The sequence below is a fragment of the Telopea speciosissima genome, chromosome 6 (genome assembly GCF_018873765.1).
Source record: "Telopea speciosissima isolate NSW1024214 ecotype Mountain lineage chromosome 6, Tspe_v1, whole genome shotgun sequence".
NCBI lineage: Eukaryota > Viridiplantae > Streptophyta > Magnoliopsida > Proteales > Proteaceae > Telopea > Telopea speciosissima.
In genome coordinates, this window is record NC_057921.1 from 61,427,785 (window position 1) to 61,443,303 (window position 15,519).

The 15,519-nt window shown below is 41.9% G+C and overlaps 3 protein-coding genes across 3 annotated transcripts; 2 read left to right on the forward strand and 1 right to left on the reverse strand.

The window, feature by feature from the left end:
• Window positions 1–645: 645 nt before the first annotated feature.
• On the reverse strand, window positions 646–3,082 carry LOC122665287 (subtilisin-like protease SBT1.3). The gene has a single exon (XM_043861403.1). The coding sequence runs from the start codon at window positions 3,040–3,042 to the stop codon at window positions 691–693; it is 2,352 nt and encodes a 783-aa protein (XP_043717338.1). The 5' UTR covers window positions 3,043–3,082; the 3' UTR covers window positions 646–690.
• Window positions 3,083–9,736: 6,654 nt separating this feature from the next.
• Window positions 9,737–11,344, forward strand: LOC122663938 (3-ketoacyl-CoA synthase 5-like). Its single transcript, XM_043859610.1, has 2 exons — window positions 9,737–10,588; window positions 10,673–11,344. Exons 1-2 carry the CDS (start codon window positions 9,772–9,774, stop codon window positions 11,338–11,340), a joined length of 1,485 nt encoding a protein of 494 aa, XP_043715545.1. The 5' UTR covers window positions 9,737–9,771; the 3' UTR covers window positions 11,341–11,344.
• Window positions 11,345–13,572: 2,228 nt separating this feature from the next.
• Window positions 13,573–15,311, forward strand: LOC122664977 (alpha-L-fucosidase 1-like). Its single transcript, XM_043861024.1, has 4 exons — window positions 13,573–14,153; window positions 14,231–14,470; window positions 14,553–15,237; window positions 15,271–15,311. Exons 1-4 carry the CDS (start codon window positions 13,612–13,614, stop codon window positions 15,274–15,276), a joined length of 1,473 nt encoding a protein of 490 aa, XP_043716959.1. The 5' UTR covers window positions 13,573–13,611; the 3' UTR covers window positions 15,277–15,311.
• Window positions 15,312–15,519: the final 208 nt, after the last annotated feature.

Genomic DNA, 15,519 nt, shown 5'->3' on the forward strand with positions numbered 1-15,519 from the left:
TAGAAAGGTCAGATGGTTTGGAATTCGGATTGAATTTGCCTCAGCTTCTTAGTGAGGAACTTGCTGCCTTCTTCGGCAAGCTTGGTTGGATAGGTGGTCTGCTGAGGTTGAAGTATCTTCTTGACGGCAATGATCTTGCTGTTGCTTCTTGCAAGCTCAGCTTTGTAAACTTCTCCTTAACCTTCCCTTCCGACGATCTCCACAGAGAATAGTCCACCTTCTTACTCGCGTTATCGGGGTTGATGGTATCAGTTCGATTCAAGGCTCTTGATATGCATGTGATAAAGGAAAGACTTGAGCCAGGTTATAAGGATATGCCAAGACCATAGCCTTCCTCGAGAAAGGTGGGGCTGTTCTTTAAGGTCATTGGAAGAAGTTAAAGAGAAGTTTACAAGGCTGAGCTTCCAGGAAGCAATGGCAAGATCATTGCCACCAAGAAGATACTTCAGCCTCAACAGCCCACTGATGCAACTAAGCTTGTCAAAGAAGATGGCAAGTTCCTCGCTAAGAAGCTGAGGCAAATCCGATTTGAAATCCAAACCACCTGACCTTTCTGCACAATTGAGCTGATGCCTTGATAACAAATCACAATCTTTTCGGCCTCCAAACACAATGAAGTCCGATCAGGACTGCTTGATTTGCTTGTTTATTGTGGAAAAACTTTACGCTGCAAACTATTTGTGAAGTGATTTATACTTTTGCCAGCCAAGTGATTACAATTGGGCTTCTAACTTTGTGAACGCCATCAGTCCACATTAAACCTCCGAACTCTGGCTTTGATTGACTGGATTTTGCGTTGAATGTTATCTTGAAAGACAATTTCTGGTCTTTCCTTGTGAAGTTGAGGATGTTAGGTTCCACTGTGATAGAAGCACCGGTGAACCTGGGAACCTTAGCATGGTAGGTTGAAATGGGAGTCCCAACGTTGGTTACAGTCCTGTGAAGAGTCAGGACAGTATTAGAAGGCTGATCTGGCAGTACCGCAGAGATGGCTGGGTAATTTAAATCCCCTGGATTTGCAAGAATGTGTTGGCAGGACCGGTTGGAGGACTTGGTGAAGACTTTGAGTTGCATGGGCGTTAGCTTTTGGGTGCATAGGAATTCGAAGTAATCCTGCACACCCATGTCGTACACCAGGCCTGGGTCGAGAGCTCTTGAGGGGTTGATGTGGCCAGCTCCATGGTCGAAGGCGTTCGAAGGTGTACCAGTAGAAGAGTCTATGATGGGGTTGCGTGTGTTATCATGAACATACGCAGTGGTCATGAGAGCTGATCTGATTGCAGCTGGACTCCAATCTGGGTGTCTCGCTTTGAGCAGAGCTGCGACTCCACTAACATGTGGGCAAGACATAGAAGTTCCAGATAATATGTTAAATTTCACTTTCCGTCGATCCGCCGGCAAACTTGAAGGTCCTACGTTACCAGTCCATGCTGCAAGAATGTTCACTCCTGGAGCCACCAGGTCTGGCTTAAGAATTTCTGGTGTGAGCAAGTTGGGTCCCCTTGAAGAGAAAGCCGCAACCACAGGGGAAGGCCTAATTCCTACCTTGGTTCCAAGAAAAGTTAGGGTGGCAGTGGGGTGTGGATCAGTGAGTGTGTAGTGTTTGATTGATGTCCCAACCTTTTCTCTAACTGCAACTGTTGGAAGAAGGTGGCTGTCTGCAACTAACTCCTCCCCATTTACATCAATGTTTGCTAAGATCATGCCCACGCCACCTGCATCCTTCACCACCTGACCTTTCTGCACTCTTGGGATGATGCCTCGGTCACAAATCACAATCTTCCCGGCTACAATATGTGCATCTAAAGTCCCCTCCAAACACAATGAAGTCGGATTAGGACTGCTCGAGTTGCTTCCCACATAAACCAGTGAGTATTGCTTATTGATCGAGAGGTTCCTCTGGCCTTTGTAAAGTGAGACGCCAGACAGAATTCTGCCATTCCCAAGCTTCACAGTGGCCGGGAAATCCCTGTCCATGGTGCTAGCTCCGACGGTGGTTATCCACGGGGACACATTTGTAAGGGTGAAAGGGTCAGGCCCTCCATTTCCAGCTGAGCACGAAACAAACAATCCCATCTCCATGGCTCCAAACGCAGCAATCGATAAGCTGTCACGGTAGTAGGAAGAGACCCCACCTCCGAGGGAGATTGACAGAACGTTAACGCCATCAGCTATAGCCTGATCGATTGCAGACAGGATATCAGAACTAAAGCATCCGCCAACCCAACAAACTTTGTAAGCTGCAACTCTCGCCTTCAGGGCCATTCCTCTTGCCGTCCCACCAGCGTAGCCCAGAAGGTTTGCACCTCGCACAGGGGAGCCAGCAACCGTGGCAGCCGTGTGAGTGCCATGGCCATCTTGATCCCTTGGCGATTTGTGCTCGTCTTGTTCATTGATCTTCCCCGAGGCGGCTTCATACCCACGGTAGAAGATCCGGGCACCCACAATTTTCTTGTTGCAGTTGCGTTTGCCGAAGCCGCGACCAGTCTCGCAGGCTCCCTTCCAATGCTTGGGGACTGGTGCCATGCCTGTGTCGTTGAAGCTCGGACTCTCCGGCCAAACTCCTGTGTCCAGAACGCCGATAACGACATCATGGTCAAAGGGGTTGTCAGCCCAGACACTAATACTGTTCTCTGGTTCAAGCCCCAGAAACAATGGGCTCCTCGTGGTGTGTAGTTGGTAGACAGTTTCAGGGTACAAGGCCACGACACCGACTCCATGTCCCTCTTCGAGTTTCTCAGCTTCATCTTCGCTCAGCCGAGCTGCAAAGCCATGGAAAGCGATTCCATAAGTATAGATTATCCTGTCCACAGCTTCCTCGACTGCGGTATCTTCCTCTGTTCCAGGTCTAGTAACAACTGAGTTTACAGTGGAAGAGTACCACTCGAGGTGGTCTGTGAAGGACTCTGGTCGTGCCGAGTTTTCCATTTGAATGACATATGTTTTCATTGGAGACGAGGTGGTTGCCATAGAGTCAGGAAGGCTAATGGTTAGGCAGCATGTCAGAGAGAGTAACAGCCACTTTACTGAATTCCCAGCCATTGCTGAGAATAGAGACAGAGACAGAGACAGAGGACGAAGGTAGTGAAGTAAGGATTAGGGGAAAGAGGAAGAATGGAAGAACCAGGTGGGAAGTGTGGGTTCAATTAAAGGATTTGAGGTGTCTAGTTGAAATGAAATATAAAGGCGGTGGTTGTTATCATGAATGCCCATGGAATGGAATTTAATTTGGCCATCTGGAAGTAAAAAGTTGTACTTGGTTATGGACACACACTGTTCCTTGGGGACTGTTCTGTACAAAGAAATGGGTTTGTGTCCACCGAACAGAGGAGAGGATGCATGTGGATTGTGGTGTGGACGGTGTGATGAACATTAATACGTTACGGTGAGGGGGTAGTGGAAATTGGAAGTAAACCATCCTTTGATGGGCAAAGACCTTCCCGTCAAGGACACCATTAATTGCAGTTGGTGGGGTTTCCAAATTCCAATTCCTCGTCTTCTGCAGCACCTTTGCTCTCTTTAATTTATGTATTTTATTTTTTTTTTGAGTTTTTGATGCGATAAATTCCCCAGGAAGATCAAATATGAATAATGGCAGAGTCAAAAGAGTATCGTATGACTCAATTGGAATTAGGATCGACCGATTCACCCAATTCAATTTTGATTTCTCAAATCATGGTCACTATCTTGCAAATAAATCTTCATTAATTGTTGGATTTTTTTTTGAGGAAAGTTTTCATACACGGCAGCAGTGAGAGGGTGGGAGTTTTAAGGTATTAATTAATGGGTAGGGGTTTATGACATTTCCAATTCTTTGTGAGAGGGAAAACGATTGTACATGCTTACACAGCCGTGTATGAAAACTTTCCCTTTTTTATTTTGAGAGACAATATAAAGAGAGAAACATGATTCTTTTTTAAGGTAAAAAGAACGATGGCAGGTTGTGTAGCATACGGGGTTAGTGCCTTCTTACGTGTCTCTCTCCTTTTTCTTGTATAAAATGATATATACGCTCCCCATTTTGAGAGAAGAGATGGACACAGAAAGCCGTTAACATATGCTACACAGATGAACACCCTATTTTTACTGATAAAAATGTTGATTATATAGACATAATACTCAAAAGGAAAACATAATACAATTTTTAAGGGGGTGGGCCGTGGGGGTACCAAGTGATTTTTGGCAATGTGGACCAAATTCAGTAGATCCCTTATTATAGAATCATAAATCTCTATCCTGTGGAGGCGGGTGGCATGGCATGTGAGGAGGGGCAGGGTGATATGGCAACTGGACAAAGCTGAACCATTAAAGGGGAAGAGGACACCATGTACTTCATATGCTAGAGTGAATTTTAGGTTCAAAATTTAATAATATGACTTATCTCATTCTTCATTAATTTCATTGTATTTTCAGGAGTCCATAACTGCTTTAAGATTTGTATTTCTTCGTTATTTTCCTTTATTTTTTTTGTATTACTTTAAGTAGAAAATTTTACAGAGTCTAATTAACCTTAAACTTCAAAACTCAATTCAATATGAGTAATAAATCTTATATATGATGAATCATACGATTGAGATAAGTCATCAAATTTGACAAACGTCTTAATAATATTCATTTTTATTGGAATCCTGAAGGTTTTCTCTCTGTAATTTCAAATTTTTTTTTCTTTTCTTGACTTCCAAACATAGCCTAAGAAAGAACTTGCTGCCCTCTCTAATGACTAATCTGTCTTTCTATGATTCACTTCTTTACTGCTCTGAGCTGTAGTTACAACTCTCTCTCCACCAACTGTTTTTTTTTTGGGGTAAAGGCTCTCCACCAACATTGATATCAGCATTCAATGCTTTGGCCACTGAGTTCGTGCTCTTCTTGAAGAAGGTAAATAAGCATTTAATATGCTGTTCTCCTTTTCCACATTTTCCACTTTCGTTTCACTTCTTAGTATCTCGTTTGGGCCTCCATTTATTTAAGGGTGGGTTAGCCAACTTATTTTCCATGTATCAATTGTACCTTTGGATTGGATTAGCATGAGAAGGGGCGAAGGGTACTTTCAACATTAAACTCATAGACAGAAAATGTGGTCAGAGTCAGGACTGAGCCAAAGCTAAAGACCAATATACTTGGCAGTTGGATTTGGACTGATCCTTTGGGCCAATCAGGTCTGCCATTCTCACAAACACTTCAGCTAAAAGCAATAATGGGCCATTCAGGGTTTGGGATTTTTACATGTCACGGGCCATAATGTGCATGTACAAAAATTGCAAACAGGACTCAGGACTTGAGCCCAAGCTAAAGCCCAATATACCTTGGCTAGTATTGGGTGGCTAAATTTGGACTGCTCTTCTGGGCCACTCTCAAAAACTCCTCGGAACTAAGAAGCAACAGTGGGCAATATTGGATGGGCTAGATTTTGATGGACGACAATAGGGCTCCCAAACAAAACCCAACTTGCAAATCAACTAGATTATCAGTTCCAATCATGGAGGTAGGCAACCCCTAAAGCAATCAGCCCGAAGGAGGAGAGAGTCCGAGAGTGTTCCAACTGAGGAACTGGAATAGGAGAAAAAAATGCTGGAAAATATCATCAAAAGCACACATGAAAATATGTAAATAAAGGGGGTAGTTTGTTTACCTTAATTGTAGACAAACTGAGGTTGATGATGGTAATCTCAAATACTATATAAAGCGTCACGAATCTGAAAATAATGAAGAAACTTGAGGAATTGGTGATGCTGAGTCATTACAAAAATCATTCTCCTTAAGACTGTAGACACCCCCTATGGTGTAAATCGGGTTCTTCCAAATCTCATACGAAATGAAAAGAAAACAACACTAAGTTTTGCCACACCGATTAGGTTGTCACCCTTTCGATAGCTATTAGTAACTAACACACATCGCTTCTCTCTAGTGACCCCATCGCCTAGGGAGTGCCTAGTGAGCATCCAACGGATGGGCTGACTGTGCTCATGCAGACACACATTCCGATGTGCACCCAATCAACCTAGCCGTTGGATGCCTCACTGGCACTCCCTCGGCGTTGGACTCCTTGGTGAGAAGTCGGATGCAACTAACACACACTACTTGAGTAAAGGACCAACTCCATTGAAAAAACCTTTTCTTTTTTTTAAATTAAAAAAATCTTCCTCCTATCATGATAAAGATCAATAGTTTCAAACTTTCAGCATTTCATATTCTACGATCACAGGTATCCTTCCTCTTTCTCTCTTTGCTTGGAATCAGGGTGGACAGAACCGGGGTGGGGGGGGGGTGGGGAAGAGGGAGAGAGAGAGAGAGAGAGAGAGAGAGAGAGCAACGAATGGGGTTTGCATCAGAACCAATATAGTAGAATAATTTTTTGGAGGGTGAAGCTTTGATGGTGCGACAAGGTTTATTGGATTTGCTTTCTCATGGTCATTTGAAAGTGATACCTCATCTCTTACCTTAAAGATGGAGGAGGTCCTTCACCATTACTTATAAGGCCGGTTATTGAAGATATTGTCTTCTATATTTATTATTTTATTTCAAAGAAGAATAACAGCATGGCTGACTTTTTGGTTTAAGAAGGCACTGTCAGTAACATGTAACATACAGATGGTTTGCCTAACGCCATTCCATGATTGCGAGATTTGTGTTCACTCTCCGGTCCATGAGTTTTGCATGTTCCTTCACGAGATCCAACTTCTTGGCATCCAAATTCCATATAAGAGAAGGGGCGAGCGGTAGCAGCCCTTGAGCACTGCCATTATAAAACAATGATGGCATTGCTCCATCAATCTCAATCATTGGTTTTCTGACATAAAATCTGGGCCGTTCAATTTTTTAAAGCACTAATAAAATGATGATCTTCTCTTTGCCCACATAGCCCTCCTTAACTTTCACTAATTCCATGTGCACCCCTGTTTTTCAAATTAAGTATCACTATAATCCCTCCCATCTAACGGATCTCAGTTTTTAAATATTTATGGACCATTCTGCCCTTTGATAGGGTAAAATAACAAAAATATCCTTACTTGAAAAAGAAATAAAAAAATCTGCAATTCATCTTCCCCAAATCGATTGTGGTAGATGAGTTGCAGTAACCTTCAACCCATTTGCAAGTATCCCTGCAAACCCCTTCAATTGAACCCATTTGCAATTATCTCTTAAAACCATAACCCATTTCTTTTTTTTTCTTTTAATAAATTCTCTTCATTCCTTAAGATTGGTTAGATTTGCAGGGATTTCTTGCAATAGAGAACATCATCCACATCGCCAGAATGATCAAGCAGCCAAAACCACACCGCAGCTTCTGAACCTTTCCCTGGCTTCCCGTTAGTAGATTCAGACCACAACCGTCTCCCAGATCGTAAAACCCTAGCCCCATCCGCATCTTTCACAGCTGGGCACTCAAGCGGGCTAGCATGGATGGTCTCAGAACATCGCTGATTAAGAAACGTGACCCAGGGAAGGCCAGTCTCTGCAGATCCAAAAATCTCTAGTTTCATATCCAAACCCCAATTTGTCAAAGCATGAATTTTTAGAAAACTCGGACAAAAATAAAGATAAGAGAAATATAAGATCAATGAGAGACTCAAAAGAAAAGAAACTTGACTGATTCATTTATATAACAGCATCCACCAATCCTTGAAAGTAACAAACGAAACACAAGGCAAGCTGCAAAATATGATACCATCAAATATCATATTAAGATTTTACAGATCCGATCAGAAGAAACCCTTATCTAGAAGTAAAATTGAAATCCTAGCAAAAAAAAAAAAAAAAACAAGGAAATAAGAGCAGGCAGATATCAACAGAAGCAACGTCAAAGAGAAGGATAACTAGGGCTAACGCCCAGGATGGGGAGGGGAAAGAATCGATTAGAAGAGAACAGTAATTATTAAGTTCTCGAAATAGCGGATGGAGAGGAGAGACGGAGAGCTGAACCTCGTCCTTCCCCCAGTGGATTGGTGACTTCGAAGGCAGAATCGGAGAAGGCAACGCAGGGGGAAGAGGCGAAGACGTAGAAGAAGAAGAAGAAAAAGATGGTGAGAAGGACGACGAAGCTGATGACGAGGGCAAAGGTGAAGACGACGGTAATAAAGGGAGCCTAAGGAGAGCCCAGAGTCAGTGAGAATGGAATCGACGGAAACCACCGAAAGCTAAAACGAAAAACTTGCAATTTTTTTTTTCCCTTTTTTCAAACCCTAAACAATTCAGGGAAGGAGTTGGAGGGTTTTTTTTCTTCTGTTTTTCAGGTAAGGGTATTTTTGTCACTTTAGTCTATCAAGGGCAGAATGGTTCATCAATGTTCAAAAACGGGACTCCATTATAACATAGGGGCATTTGGAAATAACCCAATTTATGTGGGTGAAGAATAAATCACCATTTTGTTTGTGCTTTAAATAATTAAACGATTTAGATTTTATGTCAGAAAATCAATGACTGAGATTGATGGTGCACTGCCATCATTTTTTTATAATGCTGAGTGTTGCGACTAGGGGTGCAAGTTTGGCCCTGTCGGCCCGAACCCACCCTGAGCCCGAACAAGGTCTGGGTTGAGATATTTGGCCCTGAGGGCGGGTCAGGACTTAAAATTTCTGACCCTGAGTTAGGGTCGGGTCGGGTCGGGTTAGGGTTGAGGCCTCGACCTAAGCTTGGCCTGGCCCAGCCTCGACCCTGATTTAAGTTATACTATAAAATATAGATTGATATAATTTATATATTATAAACTTTAAATTTTACCCATATTTTTTTATATAATATATTATATATGAAGACAATAAGTATTATAATATAATTTATTATATTATTATTTTATGTAAAATTAATAATGTTCTTCCCAACCCATTCCAGCCCATGCATTTCTTTCCCCCCTCCCCATGATCAGGGCCAATCAGGGTCAGTCCAGCCCGACCCTGAGGGCCGGTCAGGGTTGGATCGGACCTGGGCCCAACTAAAAGGACTTAGGGTTGGGTTAGGGTTCTATGAAGCCCGGCCCAACCCGACCCGGTTGCAGCCCTAGCTGCGACCTTTTGGCCTAAGAGAAGTTTGAAAAATCGATTCCAAAGAGGGATTTGAATACCCGATTCCACCCATTCCTATACAATTTCTGAAACCATACCAAGAAATAAGGATACGAAGTCAAGATTCACCTGCTCTGCTCAATGTTCATTGCTCATTGGGAATTGGGACACTATTTCCACTTATTCATCCATTAATCGCTCTATATTTTCAAGTTTATTACTGCGAGTCCACCCTTTTAATTCATTACACACCACTGCGGCACTGCATAATGGAGACTGGGTCGGGTTGGTTGGCTCTTCCTCCTTGGACTCTTGGAACAATTAAAGCTTTGCTTCAATGTAGTCTGCTGAGCAGTGAGCAGTGAGGAGTAGTGATCAGTGTCTTTCTCTCTGTGTGGTGTGTTTTTTTTTTCTTTCTGTAAAGATCCCTCTGTGTGATGTGTGTAGTTGAATAGCCCGGACATAAATCAGCTACGCAGCTGCAGACTTGCAGTCCCATTTATAACTTTCCAAATTCCAAAGCTTCCACTTTCCCATTTTCTTTTATCTTCTCTTTTCACATCAGAGAGAGAGAGAGAGAGAGAGAGAGAGCAGGTTCTAGAGATTACCAATACCACTGTTGCAGGCTTACAGCTTTGCGTGTTTGCCTCTAACCTCCCACCTCCTCCTCCCTCCAAAATATATTCATTTTTACGGAAAAAAAACGAAACCCTTTACACTCCACAATCCACAATCCACAATCACATCCATCTACCTCTACGCTTTTCTAATGGAAACTTGTTCCAAGATCAACCAGATTCTTCAGACGTATTACTCCCTGGACTATCTTCCCCATAATCTTCGGAGAGAGCATCTTCAATCTCTTCTTTTCGGTTTCATTAGAATTTCTACTTTCTTAATTGCGATCTTCATGGAAGCTTGTTTTTTTCTACACAACTGGAACCGCATATCCCATCTCCTTCCGTTATCTTGTTTATTTGCATTCTTCGCCTTCGAACGCTTCATTGCAAAACCTTCTGGAACCTATTTGGTCGACTTCTCATGCTTCAGACCACCAAGCTTCTGCAGGGTTCCTTTTTCCACCTTCATCGAGCATGCTTCCATGTTTGAATGCTTCGACAAAGAGAGCGTCACTTTTATGGGTAAAATCATTGCTTCTTCTGGACAAGGAGAAGAAACCTATCTCCCACCTTCACTTCACCACATTCCACCAAGAACCCATCACCATGAATCCATTAACGAAGCCCAGATGGTTCTGTTCCCTGTCATGGACGATCTTCTCTCTAAAACCCACATATCACCTCAAGACATCGACATCCTCGTCGTGAACTGCAGCGGTTTCTGCCCCTCCCCTTCCCTGTCTTCCATTGTAATCAACAGATACGCCATGAAGGCTGATATTAAGAGCTTCAATCTCTCTGGAATGGGTTGCAGCGCCAGTGCTATTGGTGTTGATTTAGCTAGCAATCTCTTAAAGATTCACAAGAATTCCTTCGCCATCGTTCTCAGCACGGAGATTGTCTCCACTGGATGGTACCCAGGCAATGACCGTTCCAAATTGCTCCTCAACTGCCTGTTCCGCATGGGTAGGCTAAAAGCCCTCTTTGAGTGTTTTCATCTTCTCCATCTCTCTCCATTAATTAGCCAAATATTAACTATAACTCCTGCAGGTAGTGCTGCAATTTTGCTTACAAACAAGAAAGAGGCAAAGTGTAGATCCAAATACAAGCTATTACGATCAGTGAGAACCCAGAGAGCCTTCGATGATAAAGCTTACATGTCTGCGATACGTGAGGAGGATTCCAAAGGCATAACAGGGGTTTCTCTGAAGCGAGACTTACTGGAGGTCGCCGGCGAGGCACTCCGGTCGCATGCTTGGGTTCTGGGTTCATCTATACTGCCCCTATCAGAGAAGCTTCGACACGGTCTTTCGATTTTGCGGAAGAGATTCATGGATCCATCAAAGGAGGTGTATGTGCCGGATTTCAAGTCTGCAATAGAGCATTATTGTGTGCCGACATCAGGAATGGCAGTGATAAGGGAAATAGGAAAAGGGTTGAAGCTGAGAGAAAGAGAAATGGAGGCGGCGATGATGACATTCCACCGGTTTGGGAACCAGTCATCGGCGTCGATGTGGTACGAGTTGGCGTACATGGAGGGAAAGGGGAAATTGAAGAAGAGTCATAAGGTGTGGCAGCTTGGGATGGGAAGTGGACCAAAAGCTTCTAGTGTGGTGTGGGAGTGCATTAGGCATTTGGGTGATGAGTCTAACATGGGGGGACCATGGTTTGATTGCATCCATCGTTATCCGATCATGACCTCTGCAACTGAGATTTAGATCACTGGTTTTTTCGGACCGAAACCGAATCAACCTGACTGAAACTGGATCGAACCGACCGTTTGATTCATCAAATCCTGGATGATTGTTAAGGTGAAGAGATTCTCTCTTCTCTCTTCACCATTAGATTTGCCTGTGGCAGCGAGGTGGGTTTTCTTTGCAACTGTATCTCTTTTTGATATCAAGGCTGTATTACTGGTTTTGATTTGTCTGTTACGAGTTTAGTTTTTAACAAAATTAGAATTTTTATTAGCAACCTGGATGTAATAAGAAGCGAGGGAGTGGAATATGGTCAAATCGGTAGAGTTACACAATTCGGGCCCTTGAAATACAAAAAGAAATTACAAATACTGAAGGATGTAGGTCAACTTCAAGAGCGAAGAGTTGTTCTAGGTTAGTGATTGCTTTGATACTCTATTAGGGGAAAGTAGGGGTGACACATAAATATCCAAAACTCATGAATGTTTTTGTAAATACCTAATAACTTAGGGGTGGTATATATAAATTTTTCAAAAAAAAAAAAAAAAAAAAAAAAAATTGCTATGTGTGTGGGCGTGTACCTGCGCACAAACACAGTCTGATATGAAAAAACCTTCACACCTCTAGACCTTTTCAGTTTCCACCTCTCCAAGAGGTGTAGTGATCTATTTGCACTGGACTGTGCTGGGCGCAAATCACCCCTGGATTTTTGAAAAATTCAAATCACCCCTTGGATAGATCCCAATATGATAAATTAGTCGTTACTGTTAATTTTATGTTATTAAGTGATGATGTCAGTCAGTTAAATACATTTAAATTTTTAAATTATCCATGATCAATATTGAAAATGAAAGAAAGGTTGTATTGTAAATTTATTTTTAATATTTTAGTATAAGAGTAAAATAGTCTTTTCATATCGATAACTACCAGTAGACTAACAACATTACTGTAGAGAGGATGATTTGAGTTTTTTCAATTTTATTTGAAAATTAGAAGATGACAGTGTAATTTACCCAAAAAAATAAACATAATGGATTCAAATCAAGCACTCAACTTCCAAAGTTTTTTCTGGTTTGTGTGATTACACTTTCATCCCAATAAAAACAAAAAAACCGAACCGAAGATTTATGTTCGACTGCTTTTTGGATTTGCGTGTGCAGTAGTGTCACGTGTGAAGGTAGGTTTCTTCTCTGGAAAAGGATACGAGTGTGGGGCCATTTGATATGGACGGATATAGAAAGAAAGACAACCCGTGATAATGGTTAACGGAATAATTACAAAGGATACTATTTATATATTGAAGGGAAAGTGACAGGTACGTCACAAAATTATTGTAACCTATAATCTATTTTATAATGCTCCTTTTCCGCTTTTGATTGAATAAAGTCGAAGTAACCTATAATCTATTTTACAATGCCCTTTTCCTAAGCTTTTGATTGAATAAAGTCGATGTTAAAAAGTAATTTCATTGTCTTAAATGGAATCGCACACCTTCTATTTGTCACATTGAATGTCATTTAAATCAGCATGGGGTTGAGGAATAAAACAATTAAGATTGTTTTTTTTGTTTTTTTTTGGATAATTGTAATCACACAAATCATATATCAATTCCAATAAGTTAACCAATTTTTAGGACGGTAGAATGGTGGCGATTGGTGGGTATACATAATACACACCTCACTCACATAATCGATGCAGAGTTAAACTTATATATCCTTTTTTTTTTTTTTTATGAAAGTGTAATCACATAATTAAGATTACTTTGGATTCTAAACATATCCACCCCTCATTTTTGAACAAAAAATAAAAACTTTAAGAACCTAAAATTGAATTTATTTTTTTAACGTCAAAAGCAATCACCAAAAATACAAAATAATGAGAACCTAATAAATTAGGTTACAAGATATTTGCAACCGAATTCGGATCAGCTACCCACATGGGGTTACAAGATATTTACAAAGAATCCCGATCAACTATCCACATGGGGACAAATCTGATCCTTTCATGGGATTGGTCTTCCAACCCATGGAGGGTTTAAATCTGTCACCATGTGGACACCCTAGAGGTTAGTACTTACTAGTAGACAAATAATAGTTAATTCCAACTAGCAAAATTTCCTTTATCTGTTTGGCTTGGCATCACTTCTTCATCGAAAGAATCCGCCCTTTCTTGCCCCATTATCTTCTCTTCTTCTCTCTCCTCTCAACCATTTTCTTACTTCCAAACCCATTAAAAAGCTTTCCAATACAATATGATCAATTATTAGAAAGAAGAAGCAGAGTAGTTTGGGTCATGGCCAAGCTCTGTTTTGCTCTGTTCTTGATTGTATCAGTTCAGTTTTTTGAATTAGTAATGTCTAAAATGGAATTGGTAACTACACCACCATTGCCTATTCTCCCAATTCCCTCTTCAGCTCAATTGAAATGGCAGCAGAGAGAAGTAATAATGTTCCTTCACTTTGGAATGAACACTTTCACTGATTCAGAATGGGGAACCGGTCACGAGAGTCCATCTCTGTTCAACCCAACAGGGTTCGACGCCCATCAATGGGTCGACGTCGCTTCCAGTGCCGGAATATCTTTGGTGATCCTCACCACCAAACATCACGATGGGTTCTGCTTGTGGCCTTCTCAATACACAGACCATTCCGTCAAGAACAGTCCATGGAAGAACGGCCATGGCGATGTGGTCGGAGAGCTGGTTGATGCTGCAAATTCTAAAGGTCTAGATGTGGGGCTTTATCTCTCGCCTTGGGACCGCCACGATAAGAGATACGGGCTCGAATTGCAGTACAACGAGTACTACTTAGCCCAGTTGCAGGAGTTGCTCCGAAGGTGAATTTTCAATCAAGAAAGCTACTTTGATTCCATAAATTGAATCTTAATTTCTTTATTTGATTCTTCCTTGGCAGATATGGAAGTGTTCAGGAGATTTGGTTCGATGGAGCCAAAGGTCCGAATGCCCCCAACATGAGTTACTACTTTGGAGATTGGTTTTCCATGGTGAAGGAATTGCAGAGCTCCATTAATATCTTCTCAGATGCAGGGCCTGATGTGAGATGGATCGGAGATGAGAAGGGATACGCCGGAGATACATGCTGGTCCACCATTAATCGTACTTCACTGAGGATTGGAGATGGAAGCATCGTCACGTGAGTAGCCTTTGTCTAGAAATCCAATCGAAAACCAAAAAAAGTAAGCTAATGATAATGGTAATGGTGGTGATAATTGCAGTTATCTGAACGCGGGTGATCCAATTGGTACTGATTGGGTTCCCCCTGAATGCGATGTTTCGATCAGAACTGGTTGGTTCTGGCACAAATCGCAATCTCCAAAACCATTAAGCCAGCTGCTCGAAATCTACTACAACTCTGTTGGAAGAAACTGTTTGCTCTTGCTCAATGTACCACCCAATTCAACTGGGCTTATCTCCGATGCCGACACCCAGCGATTAGGAGAATTCCGGCGAGCTATCGACACCATATTCTCCACCAATTTAGCAGAGGGAAGTATCAGTAAAGCCAGCAGCCAGAGAGGAGGAAAGAATGGTGGGTTTGGACCCGAAAATGTTCTTGATGAAGATCACTTGTGGTCTTATTGGGCCCCCAATGAGGAGGCCCATGATGAGCATTGGATTGAAATTGTGGGGAAAGATAAAGGGAAAGGGTTTAGATTCAATGTGGTGAGAATTCAAGAAGCAATTGTGCTGGGCCAGAGGATCAAGAACCATGAGATCTATGCCGATGGGAATCGAGTGGCGACGGGGACGACCGTAGGTTATAAGAGGCTTCACAGGATTCAAACGGGAACGGTTCAGGCCCATCGGGTTAGGATCCGAATAAGAGAATCAAGAGGATGGCCATTGATATCCTCCATTGGTCTTCATTTTGATCCCTATTGGAACCCAAAGAAAGATAATATCAAAAAATTAAACGAGACGATGAGGCTAAACAGGTAGTTTTGGTAAACTACTTCATTCTTTCAGTGTAATCCATCCATGACAGATTTGACATTAGAACCAAAGTTGTTCACCTTCTCTTTTTTACTTTGTTTTGGGTATTATGATTTGGTTCTAATATCTTGAAGGAAAGCAAAAGTAAATGATAATAGAATTCCATGAGGTGGGGCTTCTTTGAAAAGTTTACAATCATGCGTGATGTGCTCATGAGGAGGGACTTGGCTCTTTGTAAGTATAAAAATA

Excerpts from the sequence above, each read along its gene's own strand:
- LOC122665287 (XM_043861403.1), bottom strand. The coding sequence starts at position 3,042 with ATGGCTGGGAATTCAGTAAAGTGGCTGTTACTCTCTCTGACATGCTGC.
- LOC122663938 (XM_043859610.1), top strand. The coding sequence starts at position 9,772 with ATGGAAACTTGTTCCAAGATCAACCAGATTCTTCAGACGTATTACTCC. Across the intron at positions 10,589-10,672 it reads CAACTGCCTGTTCCGCATGG|GTAGTGCTGCAATTTTGCTT; the intron begins GTAGGCTAAAAG and ends TAACTCCTGCAG.
- LOC122664977 (XM_043861024.1), top strand. The coding sequence starts at position 13,612 with ATGGCCAAGCTCTGTTTTGCTCTGTTCTTGATTGTATCAGTTCAGTTT. Across the intron at positions 14,154-14,230 it reads TTGCAGGAGTTGCTCCGAAG|ATATGGAAGTGTTCAGGAGA; the intron begins GTGAATTTTCAA and ends CTTCCTTGGCAG. Across the intron at positions 14,471-14,552 it reads GGAGATGGAAGCATCGTCAC|TTATCTGAACGCGGGTGATC; the intron begins GTGAGTAGCCTT and ends TGATAATTGCAG.